The sequence below is a fragment of the Balaenoptera acutorostrata genome, chromosome 10 (genome assembly GCF_949987535.1).
Source record: "Balaenoptera acutorostrata chromosome 10, mBalAcu1.1, whole genome shotgun sequence".
Classification (NCBI taxonomy): domain Eukaryota; kingdom Metazoa; phylum Chordata; class Mammalia; order Artiodactyla; family Balaenopteridae; genus Balaenoptera; species Balaenoptera acutorostrata.
This window is the reverse complement of record NC_080073.1, coordinates 38,227,732-38,241,552: the sequence shown is the minus strand read 5'-3', so window position 1 is coordinate 38,241,552 and position 13,821 is coordinate 38,227,732. Positions and strand designations below refer to the sequence as shown.

The 13,821-nt window shown below is 53.0% G+C and overlaps 2 protein-coding genes across 7 annotated transcripts in view; both read left to right on the top strand.

Annotated features, from left to right (window-relative positions):
• Window positions 1-6,969, top strand: part of HEMK1 (HemK methyltransferase family member 1) — a 28,407-nt gene extending 21,438 nt beyond the window's left edge. For 2 of the 5 annotated variants that reach the window (XR_009009494.1, XR_009009492.1), the window contains exons 11-12: window positions 403-506; window positions 6,834-6,969. Coding sequence is in view for 1 of the 5 variants with exons in the window: in XM_057554719.1 (XP_057410702.1) it covers window positions 6,834-6,927 (94 nt within the window). In the remaining 4 variants the exon portion in view is untranslated. Of the gene's footprint in view, window positions 1-402; window positions 507-1,065; window positions 1,588-6,833 lie in introns of those variants that run through there. The other 3 variants (XR_009009493.1, XR_009009495.1, XM_057554719.1) reach the window with 3 other exon arrangements.
• A 6,249-nt stretch (window positions 6,970-13,218) lies between these two features.
• MAPKAPK3 (MAPK activated protein kinase 3) overlaps window positions 13,219-13,821 on the top strand; it is a 37,950-nt gene continuing 37,347 nt past the window's right edge. Inside the window, exon 1 of one of the 2 annotated variants that reach the window (XM_028163172.2) lies at window positions 13,219-13,321. In XM_028163172.2, the coding sequence (XP_028018973.2) occupies window positions 13,230-13,321 (92 nt within the window). In that variant the 5' untranslated portion in view covers window positions 13,219-13,229. Of the gene's footprint in view, window positions 13,322-13,661; window positions 13,792-13,821 lie in introns of those variants that run through there. The other variant, XM_007168666.3, reaches the window with a different exon arrangement.

Sequence of the window (13,821 nt, the reverse complement as noted above, 5' to 3'; positions counted from 1 at the left end):
ATGCATTTGATCACTGTCTGCTCGGCACTGTGCCAGGCACTGGGCATGGGCAGTATTCAGATAAGGCCCTGCTCACATGGAGCATATCCCTTCCCACTCAGGTTCCCACACAGCAGTTGCAGTGCTCAGCTTGAGGCTTTCTCTATGGCAAAGGCCAGCTTGGTAGGTGAAATGGGCAGGGAGTTCACCCCCTGGAGCAGCCCTAAGCCAGTGAAGAGTGGGAGTTGGTGGATACACATCCCAGCTTCCTTACCTCTCGGGTAGGACAACACTGATGTGTGTTCTACACTATCTCTCAACCGAGGACTGACCTCAGTTGTCCACAGAGGGAGCACACTCATTAACACACCTGCTTTGGCTTCCTTTCCTTCCCTGTCTCACTTCCCCTGTCCTCTATGTCAGGAACTGGGAAGGCTCTGAGATTTCACCCAACTCAACAAGCTAACAAGTTGCCATATTCCTGAGGATGTTGGCTGAAGACACAGATTCCTGCTTGAGAAACAAAGGTCAGTTTATTTTCCACAGTAACAGTAGACAGAGTATCAGCATTTTCTTGTACCACTTCCCTGAACCCCAATTCCTGCAGAGTGACCCAATAAGGGCCAGATGATGCCTGCGCATGCCGTGGGTTGACAGGAGAGGAACCCTGAGATCAGGGAACCCAAATCTTTTATAATAGACTATAAACAAACCTGCCCACCCTTCACTCCAGAGGCAGATATTATCTTTATTATACTGGACAGTAAACAAATCTGCCTTTTTCCCTGGAGGGAGACGCTATCTCTATCTTCTAAGGCTGTTCACTGGAATAATCACCCATTCTGAAAGTATTGTTCGGAACAAGGGCAGTCAGTGCCTCTACCGGCAAGTGTACAGAAATGGGAGATAACCAGGAAAAATTGCCTCCCTATCCTCTACTGGTGCTTCTTGACATCACCTCTGAAATAAGCTGTTTGTGTTTGGATCCTTGTCCCTGAGCCTGCCTCTGGGGGAAACCCTCCAAGACTTGGAAGATGACACTAAATGGGCAGTAATGGATTTCTGGCTTGGCTCTCATTTCTCCAGACCTGTCCTGCAAGTAATGCAGGGGAGCCACATGAAGGAAGAAGTTTCCTTACCCAGAATCGATACTGTTGTGACTCTTAAGGAGGTGCTCTAAAAGACTCTTAGGGTGTGATTTTTTCATGTTTAAATATTTAGTCCATCTAGAATTATTGAGATTTCCCTGTGTGAGGTAGGCATTGGACTTCATTTTTTTCCCAAATCAATATCAATTATTGGATTGATATTGGATCAATATCATTTATTGGAAATTGTGCCTGGTCTGTCACCACTCTCTTCTAAGCTGCTTGGAGGCTGTTATTCAGAATGTATCACAAGCACACAAATGATCAATTCACAATAAATGGACTAAAGAACCCATGGGCATCACCATCACTGGGGATTTGACACTTAGCGCTGGCACAATGTGAGACAAACCCAACACCCACTCGTGATGACACCATTCAGACCCCAGGGAAATGCAGGGAGGCTGTGAACCAGCCTTAGAGTTCGCAGGGGATTTGAACACGAATTGGGAAGGTTTCTTTCTATAAAAATATTTAACAGTTAATAAAAATTTCAAAAAGTTGAATAACATTTTAGCTTAAATCTTTTTGACTTAAATTTTTATATTAGTTCATTATAACTTATAGTTTGTATTTTTCCTTTTAATTTTACTAATTTTGATTATTTAAAAAATAACTTTTTGGAATGTATTTTAAATACTTTCAATTTCTAATATTTTAAATTTAATTCATATTTTTGTGCTCTTTGAATATAATATTTTATTTTAGTCTTTTAAATCATTATTGCCAATAGGATAGTAATTATGTGAAAATCTTGACTATAACAACATGATCAATAGTTTTACTGGAATCAAAGCAAGAACAGTGAATGTTACAGAATAAGTATATAATACCTTATGAATTAGGCATGTCTGTATCTTCTTACTCACTTAGTATCAGTGAACACCTGAACATGAGCAATAATCATTAAATTCAATCATCTTTGATATCTGACTTTCTGATATTTTTATGACTTTCAGACATACAAAAACCACAGATTTACAGATTTTTTATTGTTATGAAAGTTTACTTGTTGAGTAGGAGGATAGAACGTGTTTTATTAGCAGTTTGTAGCTTGATTTATGATTTTAAATATTTAGATTCTGTAGTGTGGGCCTCCATTTGTCCTTTTGCCCGGAGCACTGCAAATGTCAGGGCCTGTGCTCCAGTGGGAAGAGCAGATGTGTCCATAGTTCTTCCTGTTGCAATAAGGGCCAAAGATAGAGTGCTTCTGGGGCTCTTGTCTACTTGGGCCTATGGTCAAGGGGGAGCCGGAGGGGTGGATTGGGACCAGGGAGGAGACCCCAAGGAGAAAAATCACCAAACATATTTACTCCTCACCATGATTCTGTAAGGTAAGAAGTCATGACTGGCTCAAGTCATGCAGAGTGCCTGGCTCTGGAGCTACCTATATAGAGCAGGGCACCAGTGTCCTCTGCAAACCCAGTACGTGCCACCCAGCAGCTCTTCCCACTCAGGTTGGGTGGTTCCAGGTCCAGTCCTCCCATGGTATCTTCCCAGTCAAGGCCAACCTGACCTGGGTGCAGGCACCAGGGCTGCTAAGTGGTGGAGAATGCAGCACTACACTGCCAGCTGCCTCAGGTAGCCCCAGAGAACCAGCACTCCAAAGTGCAAGCATAATGGTGAACTGTGTCCCTAGGGTGCCCCACCATCCTCCTGCAGGGGTCAAAGGGCCTCTCTGTCACAACCCTGCCTCACAGCCCCCGCCTGGGCACTGAGTCTCAGCCCTTCTCAACCCCAGGACTGGCCTCTGGAGGATGGGCTGGGGGCCCCATCTCTGTGACATGTCGGGGGTGGGTGGGTAGCAGGCTTGAAGCTGTGCTCAGTGAGAGCCAAGGAGTGACCTGAGGGCATGAGGGGAGAGGCAAATCCCTGCCCACACCTCTGTCCAGCCTTAGCCAGGGAGGGTTCTCCATTCTTCTGAGGGCAAACTGGTCCTGAGTGGTTAAAAGACTGCCCCAAGGTCACCCAGCTAGAGAGGGAGGCCCTTATTTCCCCTCTCTGCCCGTCTAGACATGTCCCCCAGCACCCCTTCAAGACCCCTGCTGTCCCCAGGACCCTTTGATGGGAATACTCATGGCTACTCCCTCAAAGTGTGACTAGGTCCCAACCCAGTCCCAGAACCAGGTCACAACCTGCACAGCTGTCCTGGGGGCCCTGCAGCTTCTCCTCTTCATTCTCTAAGTAGGGAAACTGAGTCTCCAACAGGCCAGATGTATGCTCAAGACTGCACAGCTGGGCACTGGTGCTAGGACCATACCAGGTGGCCTGATGCTGAGGCTGGGACCTGTACTCCAGCTGTGGGACAGGGATCTGAGGGGAAAGACCCTGTAGGAAAAGACTGGCCTGAAGGAGAGACAGAAGTCCTGGCCAGAGGTTTCCCATTCATCAGCAAGGGACTCAGTGAGCAGGGCCTGGCACTGCTGATCCCACCTTGCTCGCTCTCCTCCTCCCCCTTAGCCTTCGTAGCCCTGACTGCTCACCAGCCTGGGCAGTACACTTGTACCTAACATCCCACTTTCACCTGTGCCCCCTCACCTGCCTATTGCCCCTCCTCCCAGGCACGCACACCCCCCCTTTTCCCTATTGTTTCTGGTTTTCCACTCTGTGCCTATCCCTGGGCTGGATGTTGGGTACTGCAGAGGTTGTGCCAGACCTGGGCCTGTCCTGGCAGAGCCCTTAGAGGGACCCTGCAGACTCAGTGCTGAGAGAGGGGAGTCTAAGGAGGCACCCGCAGTCAGGGAGGGCTTCCTGGAGGCAAGGACCCCAGCTGTGGCCTCAGCTCCCCCTCCCCCTCACCTAGGTCACTGCCCCTCCTCCGAGCCTCTCTCCCTGGAGTGGCCAGCGGGTTCCAGGAAGCGTCCCCTCGCTCTGCAGTGCCGATTCCAAGAACCGCGGCTCCTGGCAGCGCTTGCTCAGGATCCTTTCCTAGAACATACGCCTCGCCCCACCCAGCCTGCTGGGGTCTCATTGGGCAGCTGGCAAAGGGAATGAAGGAGGGGGTGCCCTGGGCGGGGGCCTCTGTAGAGTCCAGACGCTGGGAGGTGGGCCTAGGCTGTCAGCCCAGAGAGGGTGGCCACACTAGGGTCGGGGGGCAGGAGGTCAATGTGTGTGAAGGCACTTTGACTCCCAGTCAGCTAGGGGGCAGGGTAGGCCCAGTGAGTTCAGCTCACAGCCTCCCTGAACACACAGGAGGCTCACCACTTGGACCCAGAACTTGGGGTCAGCTTGCTACACTCCATCCTCGATTCCCCGACCCCCATCCCAGGGTCCCATCTCATAGGCAAATGACACAAGCCTTACTCTGGCCTCAGAGCAGGCCTTCATCAGATAACCTCCAGAGGTATAGACCAGGGGACAGGAGTGGCAGGTTCTGAGCAGTGAAGGGGGGATGGGACAGTCGGTCCTTGGAAGGACATGACACCTGTATTATTAATCTTCTTACAATTTCACCTTGCCTGATTATAACAGAGGAAGTCACCCCATCTGACACCCTCAGCAAGGTGGGTGGGGGTTGGGGGTGGCAGGCCCTGATTCATGGGCAAGGACAGGGCCCAACTTCCTTCAAGGTCACTGGGCCTCCCACTCTGGGGCGTGTCCTCCACCCCTGCCACCTCTGAGCTGGCACCAGGCCTGCCCACCCGTCTGGGACCTGCCAGATCATGTTGAGCAACCAGTTCCTGAGAAGCGTTGAAGGCTGTTTGGTTTAAAATTAACTCCCCCACTACCCCTCCCCTGCCTGCAGGCCTCCTCCGAGTTCTTGGAAGAGGTGCTCTGCTCTTTCTTCCTGGGAAGAGGCCTCTAGCCACAGCTGCTGCGATTCCAGCAAAAACACCTCACCCAGTGTGGGGGTGGGGGGTACCCATTCCACGCCTTCTCTGCCCTCTAGTTCTCTGCCCTCCGTGAGGCCCAGGGATACTCCTGGAGCCTAGCATGCCCCAGTTCACCCACTGAGACCCAGAGGAGAAAGGGGGTGACTGTCAAAGTGCTAAGAGCAGGTGCTACTGCCCCAAAGCCCACAGCCCCCCAATCAGGCACCTGCTGGCTCTGAAGAGAAAAAGGGCTATAGAGACCCAGTCTGAGCACCTCTGGGGTAGAGACAGTGTGAGCTGATCGCACTGACAGCAAACCCAGGACTTTGGTCTACTTTAAGACATGTATGGCTCAGAGAGATAAAGCAATCTGCCCAGGGTCACCCAGCTTTGCCTGCCTAAGCTCAGCCTGCCCACTAGATGCCAGGCTGACAACACTGACCTCGCAAGGATGCCCAGAGGCCAGACCCCGCAGGCACTCACACTGGCATTAGAGCTCTCTTTTTCTCTTACCCACACTCCTCTAACTGCTCCGGAAACCCATCTCCTTCTGGATAAGCCTTCATTTTCTAGTGTTTCCTTGGGCTCCATGTTTCTATGGCTTTGGAGAAAAGGTTTCCTGAGAACCTGCTCTCCTAACAACTCCTCCTACCATGGCCATCTACCCAAAGGAGCTGAGAAATACAAAGGAATGTTGGCCAAGTGGAAAGGTCAACACACACACACACACACACACACACACACACACACACACACACACACACACACACACACACACACACACACACATTGATGTTGCTCAGAAGTAGAGCTGGTGGGGGTGGGGAGGGGAGAAGTGCTTCTTAGGAGAAGGCTGAGAGGCGAGAAGCACTTTTAAAAACAAAGCTTTGGCCCAACCCAAACTACGAGTGATATCCTCACCTCTGATGGAGGAGGAGCCCGGCTCTGGTGACAGGAAGGGCCCAGTCTGGCTCATCGGTGCTGGGTGTGGGGAGTCCCTGGAACAGGGCTGTGCCTGGGGAGCATTTTGCTGGGTGCCACTCCCCTTCCAGCCATACCATCAGAGTGTGGATCTCCCTAGTGGGGACTGTGCAGTGAAACAGTCCTAGAGGACTGCCTGGAGGAGTTGTGGCCATCCCAAGTTCCCTCAGCCCTCAGAGGCCACTTCTTGCACTCTGGGCCCTGCCTGCTTCAACCAGGCCTGAGTCATGGAAGCAACTGTCTTTACATTGAGCATAAAACTTTGGCCACACAAAAAGGCTCCTCCTGCTTTGGGCCTGCCACATCTCCTGCTCAGAGATGAGCATCAGCTTCTACTCACCCCATATTCCCCCAAAACCAGGCACAGCCACTCTCCAACCCCCCTGTGGCAGGGCACTTCCACTATCTCTGTTAGACAGATGGGGAAACTGGGACTTCCCTGACAGTCCAGTGGTTAAGACTCCGTGCTTCCAGTGCAGGGGACGTGGGTTCAATCCCTGGTCGGGGAACTAAGATACCACATGCCATGCGGAGTGGACAGAAAAAGAAAGAAAGAAAAAAAAAAGAGCTCTTGGCTGTTTGCGCTCCAAGGAGGAGCTGTGGAGGACGCAGCTGCTTGGCCGGGGAAAGAGGGAGCCAGAGCCCACCTCACCTGCGACGCAGCAAAAAAAAGACATGGGGAAACTGAGGCTCCAAGAGGTTAAACCATTCGCTTAAGATCCTACAGTGATTTTGGAGGGGCTGAAATTTGAACTCTGCCTGAGCTCTTTCCACTTGGCTAATTTGCCTCTTCAAAGACATCCCCAGGAGACTTTCATGGGAAGCATGGTGTGTATGTGTGTGAGAGAGAGAAATTTAGTCAAACAATGGCTGTTTTGAATTTATTATGGAAAGTATGTTTTCTCCTCCCCAGGCTGGAGAGACCTGGGAAAACTCAGTCTCCAGGGAGATTCCCTAGGATGCATTGGGTGCCCAACACAGGCATGAATAAATGCAGGAGAAGTTAAGGAAGACTTCTCAGAAAAGGGGCATTTGAGTTGGACTTTGAAGGGTAAGTAAGAGTTTGCCCTGGCAGAACTGAGGAAGAGGACATTCCAGGATGAATGATATCCTGGTATGTGGAGGGCTGTTTGGAGGGAAGCAGAATGAAATGGCTTGTTGGCAGTTTGGGAATCCATGTCTTGGAGCCTGGGGTAAGGCACAGGCAAGATATGAGGGTAGCCTGTGAATATCACTAAATGAGGAAGGCAGGACAAGTTTGGGTTTGCAAGCCCCTCACTCTGGAGATGGTGGTAGTGCTGAGGGGGCTAGTGAGGAGGCCATCAGGATGGTCCAGTCAGGTTAGTGAGTGATGGTAAGGCTAGATCTGGGCAAGGCAGCCATGGGGAGCAGCAGGAGAGCAGCTTGAGAAGGACCAGGGGCAAGGTAGACGGACGTGGAGATCAACAGGCGGGGGGTGCATGTGGGGGTTGTGGAGGCATGTCTAGGGGACAGCGAAGAGTCCAGGTCTGGACAGGGGGAGTCTGGAGGGCCTTGAACCAGGCTGTCCATGCTCCTAGTCAGAAGGCAGCAGACTCAAGTTCAAGAGTTCTAGGGTGAGGGGGACAGGCCCTGGCCTGGGATTCAAAGCCCTGGGCTCCAGCCCCGTATGGCCACTTCCTCTCTGGGTGACTGTGGACAAATTACCCTGACTCTCTGGGTCTCAGGCTTGCAGCTTTGAAATGGGACAGACCCAGAGGTGCTACCCAGCTCACCTCCCTCATCTGTGACTCACCTCTGAGGGCATAGACCACTGAGGGCGTGGAGAGTAACAGGCCTGAGGGAGACCCATCCCCCAAGGGTAGCAGATGGCCTAGTCTCTACTGGAGCTGCAAGGGAAGTTGGTAGAAGGTTAGGCTGGTCTAGCCTCCACCCCAGCCCATGCAGAGACCAGACAAAGGGTCTATTTACCACGACTGGAACCCAAGGCCTTGGTTGGCAAATGACGCCTGAAGGTGGAGGGCTGGGCTGGCAGGGCAGCATCAAAGCTGGTGGGGTGAGGGGCTGCTTATAGCTCCAGGGAGTTCCAGCCAGCTCCCCTGCAGCTCCCATGGGGACCTCAGGGGACATCAACACCTGTCCAGGGACTTCCCTGGTGGTCCAGTGGTAGAGAATTCGCCTTCCAATGCAGGGGACGCAGGTTTGATCCCTGGTGGGGGAACTAAGATCCCACGTGCCATGGGGCAACTAAGCCCACATGCCACAACTACTGAGCCTGTGCGCCTCAACTAGAGAGCCCACGTGCCGCAACTACAGAGCCCACGCACTCTGGAGCCTGCGCGCCACAACTACAGAGCCCACGTGCCCTGGAGCCTGCGCGCCACAACTAGAGAGAAGCCCGTGAGCTGCAACGAAGAGCCCGCATGCTGCAACGGAGAGCCCGCGTGCCGCAATGATGATCCCACATGCTGCAATTAAGACCCGACGCAGTTGGGCTTCCCTGGTGGCGCAGTGGTTGAGAATCTGCCTGCCAATGCAGGGGACACGGGTTCGAGCCCTGGTCTGGGAAGATCCCACATGCTGCGGAGCGACTAAGCCCGTGAGCCACAATTGCTGAGCCTGCGCGTCTGGAGCCTGTGCTCCGCAACAAGAGAGGCCGCGATAGTGAGAGGCCCGCGCACCGCGATGAAGAGTGGCCCCCACTTGCCGCAACTAGAGAAAGCCCTCGCAGAGAAACGAAGACCCAACACAGCCATAAATAAATAAATAAATAAAAATTAAAAAAAAAAAAAAAAAAAAAAAAAAGACCCGACGCAGCCAAAAAAAAAAAAAACCCTGCCCTGCCCGCCTCTCAAATGGGATTAAAGCAAGGGACAAGGAATAGTTACAGTGACAGCTGCAGCAGCTGCCAGGTTGAACCCTCTCAGGCTCTCCTCAGTATCAACTTATAAATCCTCCTGGGCCCCCCATGTCCCCTCTGAGAGAGGTGCTGTCACTCCCCCCATTTCACAGCTAAGGAATCTTCTGAGGTTCAGTGAGGTTGAGGGAAACAGCCCCCCCCAAACCAAGTGTACAGCACATAATCCAGACTGGAGGGGAGGTGGGGGTAAAACCAGGGTTGGAGGGACATGCTAGCCAGGAGTAAACCTCCAGGGACCTCCTGTCTTAAGTATCAGATGTGGGAGCCCCAGCCTGCTGCCCCAGAGTGACCATTGGAACGGCCCCTTGGGTGGCTGGCTGTGCAGCCTGCCTAAGCTGGGGAGGGGGCCCCATACCCTGCAGTTGGGGTGGGGAGGACACGTTCACCAGGAGAGGCTGTTGAATTTCTGGCAAAGCTCCAACCTGCTTTATATTAAAACTGGTCTAACAGGTTGGTATGAAAGGGCTGCCCAGGCCTGCGCAGGCTCCACTTCTCCTGAAGAAAGAGGGCCTTTGTGAGGTCCCAGAATCCTCCTGCCTTCTTGATTAGGACTTATTTCAGGCTCTTGGCTCCTCTATTTCACTGTGGAGCTGTGCTGGGCAGGAGGGTTCCCATCTGAGAGTGGAGCCAGCCTGGCCATGTCCCCAGACCTATTCAGACCCATGTTCGGCCTTGATCCAGCAAGATTTGCTTAGTTGGCAGATTAGAAGCTGGGCCCAGGTGCAGAGACCCCGATGGTTCAGGGCGTGTTAGGACACTCGGTGATCACGGGTGAAGCCTCCCAGGAAGACCTCTCATTGATTGACAAGAGAAACCTGAATGGCCTAGTGGCATCTCTGTCCCAGAATTTTTCCAGAGGGGCGTTGTGAGTCCGAGGATGGACACCACGAAGGATCAATCTGCAAACCCACTTCCCCATGGCCTGACAGAATCCTCTAGGGCAGTCCCCAGCCCCCCTCCTCCAAAAAGCCTTCCTGAATTGCCTGGCCTTCTACATGTCCCCAGTGCCTTGTGAGGGCCAAGGCCTTAGCATGCCAGCCCCTGGGAGGCAGAGCAGAAGAGCCGTTTATACAAATGAGGTCTTGAGTCAGAGTTTGAACCCCGGCTCTGCCCCTCACAAGTTGTGTGACCCTGAAAAAGCCACCACCTCTCTCGAGTCTTACCTCTTCTGCTGTAAATGGGGACAACCTCTGCTGGTGTGCAAGGCTGCAGTGAGAACTTAATGGGGCACGAACCCCACCCAGGATCACCTCGCCTCCTCTGCTCTCCACCACACCCTACTCCTCCATATCCCATACCTCTCAACCTCCTTTCTGGCCTCTGGCCCCCAGGCCCTTGTGGGGCCATCCCCCCCCGCCAGCTGACAGGTTCACGCCTTAGAACTGAGCATTGGATCATAGCTTGTCCCTGCTAAACACTGAAGGGGCGCTCCATCGCACCAGAGCACAATCCATGTGCACCCTCTGCCCTCTTCACCTGCCCTCTGTCTCCTCAGCCCTCCTGGGCAGCCAGCCATCTTTTGGTCACACCAGGTTTGTTCCTGCCTCAGGGCCATTGCACTGGAGCTCCTTCCACCTGGGATGTCCTTTCTCTAAGTTGTCTGCATAGCCAGTTCCTGCTCTTTGCTCGGGTGTCCAGGCTCAGTGCCACTCTGCTCCAGAGCTTTCCCCGACCCTCTCATCTGCAGGAGTGTCCCCACACCCAAAGCACTTTCTTCCCCGCCTCCTGCTTTGCTTTCATTTCACTCTCAAAACTCATCCTGAGTGCCCATTTGTTTACTTATTATCTCTCGCCCACCAGCCCACGAGTCCCACAAGGATGGGGAGTGTGTCCATCTTATTCCCTGCTGTGTCCCCAGGGCCCAGATGGAGTCTGGCCCAGTTTGTGCCCAAAGAGCACGTGTGCTGGTAAAGGACTTAATCGGTAAAGGGTTACCATCAGTTATTGTTTGTATGTTGTGCAGGGTCCTGTGTGCCCTCCAGTCAGCTCCTCTCTTCCTCCTTGGTCAGTGCCGGTAGGTGTGCTCCTTTCACCAGCCCAGAACCACCCAGGGGTGATTGCAGCGACCAGAGGATTTTCAGCATCTGTTAGGCTGGGTCTCTGACTTGGGTCTGGGGCCCGATGACATGCTCTCCACTGATCCTGTTCTAAGTAGGCGTCACTCACTCCCTTGGTAGGGAAACATGAAAATAAGATTGAAGCAGATTGGGACTTCCCTGGCGGTCCAGTGGTTAAGACTCTGTGCTTCCAAGGCAGGGGCTGTGGGTTCGATCCCTAGTTGGGGAACTAAGATCCCACATGCCGCACGGTGCAGCCAAAAAAAAAAAAGATTGAAGCAGAAAAGTGTCAGGGGTCAGAAGTAGCTGGTAGCCCCTCCTCAGGCAAGAGCTGGACCCTGGCTTGGGCTGAGGCGACGGGGAACGGGATAGGACCCTTTTGGTCAGGCCAGTGGCTCCAGAGACCTTAGCAGGCAGGAACGCAAGGGGATAAATCCAGCATCCAAGAACAACTCACCTGAAAGCCGCCCCCCCACCCCAGCTGCCCGTCCTCACCACCTCATGTAGCAGTGCAGGGGCAGGTGGGCAGTCAGGACCCCTCAGGCTTAGCTCTGCTCTGTGCCTCACCTCCTCAGCCAGTCTCTTGCCCCCTCTGGGCCTCAGTTTCCTCTTCTGTGAAATATGGGTAATATTTAGACCTACTCCCAGGGTTGTGGTGAGCATTACATGAGGTGCAAAGCCCTTGTCTGTTGCCAGCACCCGGTGGGCACCCTGAGACTTGTCGCCTCTGTGGACAACGAAGGGCTTCCTCCTGCTCCAGCACTTTCTGTCTGGGTCATGGCACCAGGTGGGGAAGAGCCTGCCTTTGGCCCCTCTGTGTCTGCTACCCACCCACTGGGTGACTCAGATCTGGGGGTGGAGCAGACAGAGGGGTCACCTCAGGCATTTTGGGAGTCATCAAGGGGCTGGGATCCAGGCTGAAGCAATAAGGAACTGTAGACATCCCTGGCAGGGCCATGGTGACCTGGAGGAGGTGTTTGTTGGGCCCTGCAGCCAGCAACGGAGAAGGCACCAGGCGGGACACGTGGGCCTGGGCACCGCTCCGATAAAGACAGCCCTCACCCACTTCTTGCTCACTCTCACCCAACATCAGCTCCATTCTTTCCCACAACTATCTCCATGCCCCCCAAGGTTCTGTGCTGCCATAGTTCTTGATTTTTATCCTTTCCTGCCTGCTCCTTGTCATCAACACGTCACTCCTCACACCTTCCTGCCTTCAATCTGCTGACATTTGCCTCTTCTAATCTTCAGCTTTTAATTGTCTAAGGGCTAAGAAGATAGAAAGTTTAGAACTGTTTCTAAAATAAGGGTTAAAGGCTATGAATGAGGTTCACAGGAGCCTTCCTGTGAGGTACTCAAGTAAAGATGCAGAAAATTTCAGGACATAGTGGGATTCCGGGTGCTGAAGTGCTCCAAAGGCAGACCATCAGATAATGGAGAGCGTTTTCATTTTAATTGCTTTTTCACCTACTTCTGATATGCAGGGCCCTGAGTGAGAGAGTCCCCAAACCCCAATCAGCCTAGACCAGAGCCCCATTAGCCCCATCCCAGGCCAGACCCTGCCAGCTTACTGGCCACTATCCACAACTCAACTGTTCCACCCCACTGCACAGAATGACCCTTCCCCAGGCCTCCTTGTGGTCAGGAATATAAGCTTCCCAGTCACGCCCTGGTGCCTTTGCATGCCCTGTACCTTCTTCTTGGAATGACTGGTCCTGACTTCTCTGATTGTTGGTCTCCTCATCTCAAAAGACGCTGCCCCCAGGAGTAGTCCACAGTCCCCATCCCCCTAGTATTCTCCACTTTCAATCTTTAATTGACATCTCCTGTTAACACATCTCTCAGATCTGGTGCTCCTCTGCCACCACCCCCCACCTGACACTGGGCAGTGACCCTGCAGGCAATCCAACTGGCCTTCATCTCCTGCATCCCACCCTCCAAGGGGACAAGAGGAAATGAGTGGAGAAAGGCTTCTCGCTACCCCCTCCACTCTTTACTGGGTGCCCTAGCAGGGCCTGCTCTGCCACATAGGTCTCTGGGCCTCTGCTGACCCAGATGTAAAGTGGGGGATAATGATAGTAAGATCAAAGGGGACAAACTGTGTACAACTCAAAAGAGGCCCCACTGAGGTGCTCGATAAATGAAAGGTACAATTTTATTGTCATTACAGAAAAATCAGTGAAAAAAAAAAAAAAAGACTACCAAACTGTGGGGTTTTTTTTTTTTTTTTTTAGAAATAATTATTTTATAAAGTCTTATCAGATATGTATTTTCTTTCCCTCTTCCATGTGCAGGCACCTTCCTGGGCAGGAAGCAGACCCAGCAGAGGTGGAGTGGCAGTCCTCAAACTACCATGCCCCTCCCTGACACGGCACCCACACTCATGCAGGGCCTGTGCCCCAGCGAGACCAGCTCTGTGCAGACAGGGCTCTGCCCTGCAAGGGGGTGAGTGGCAGGCTCTGCAAGGCCCTAACACTTTGGCTTCCTTTTCTTGTTTATTCACCCATCCTCCCAAAACAGGGCTGGAGGCAGAAGAGGGTGGACACCTTCACAGGTGGGTGGGTGGGACATCCAGGACTGCCTTGGGTCCAGCAACACATCTCAGGATGAGGCTCTCTGCCGGGAGGAACCAGAGAAGCTGAGGCAGGGCTGGGGCCTCTGGAGCACTCAGGGCTCAGGCAGAGAGGTGGGGTTGGCTCTCCAACCCAAGGAGAATAAATAAATAAATACTATATAACTGTGCCGTCCCCAGCCTGGCCTGCTCCCGCACCAGGGGACTGTCACTGTCAACCTCAGTTCCTCTGGCTGCCATCCCCCCTGAGACAGAGGCTGGCTGAAAGGAGGGGGCCTGCCCCACCCTGTGGACTGAGAAACCAGGGCTGGCCAAGTCTACGCAGTACAGGAGGCCACAGCAGGTGAGTGGGGGCCTGGGCCCAGCCCACAGG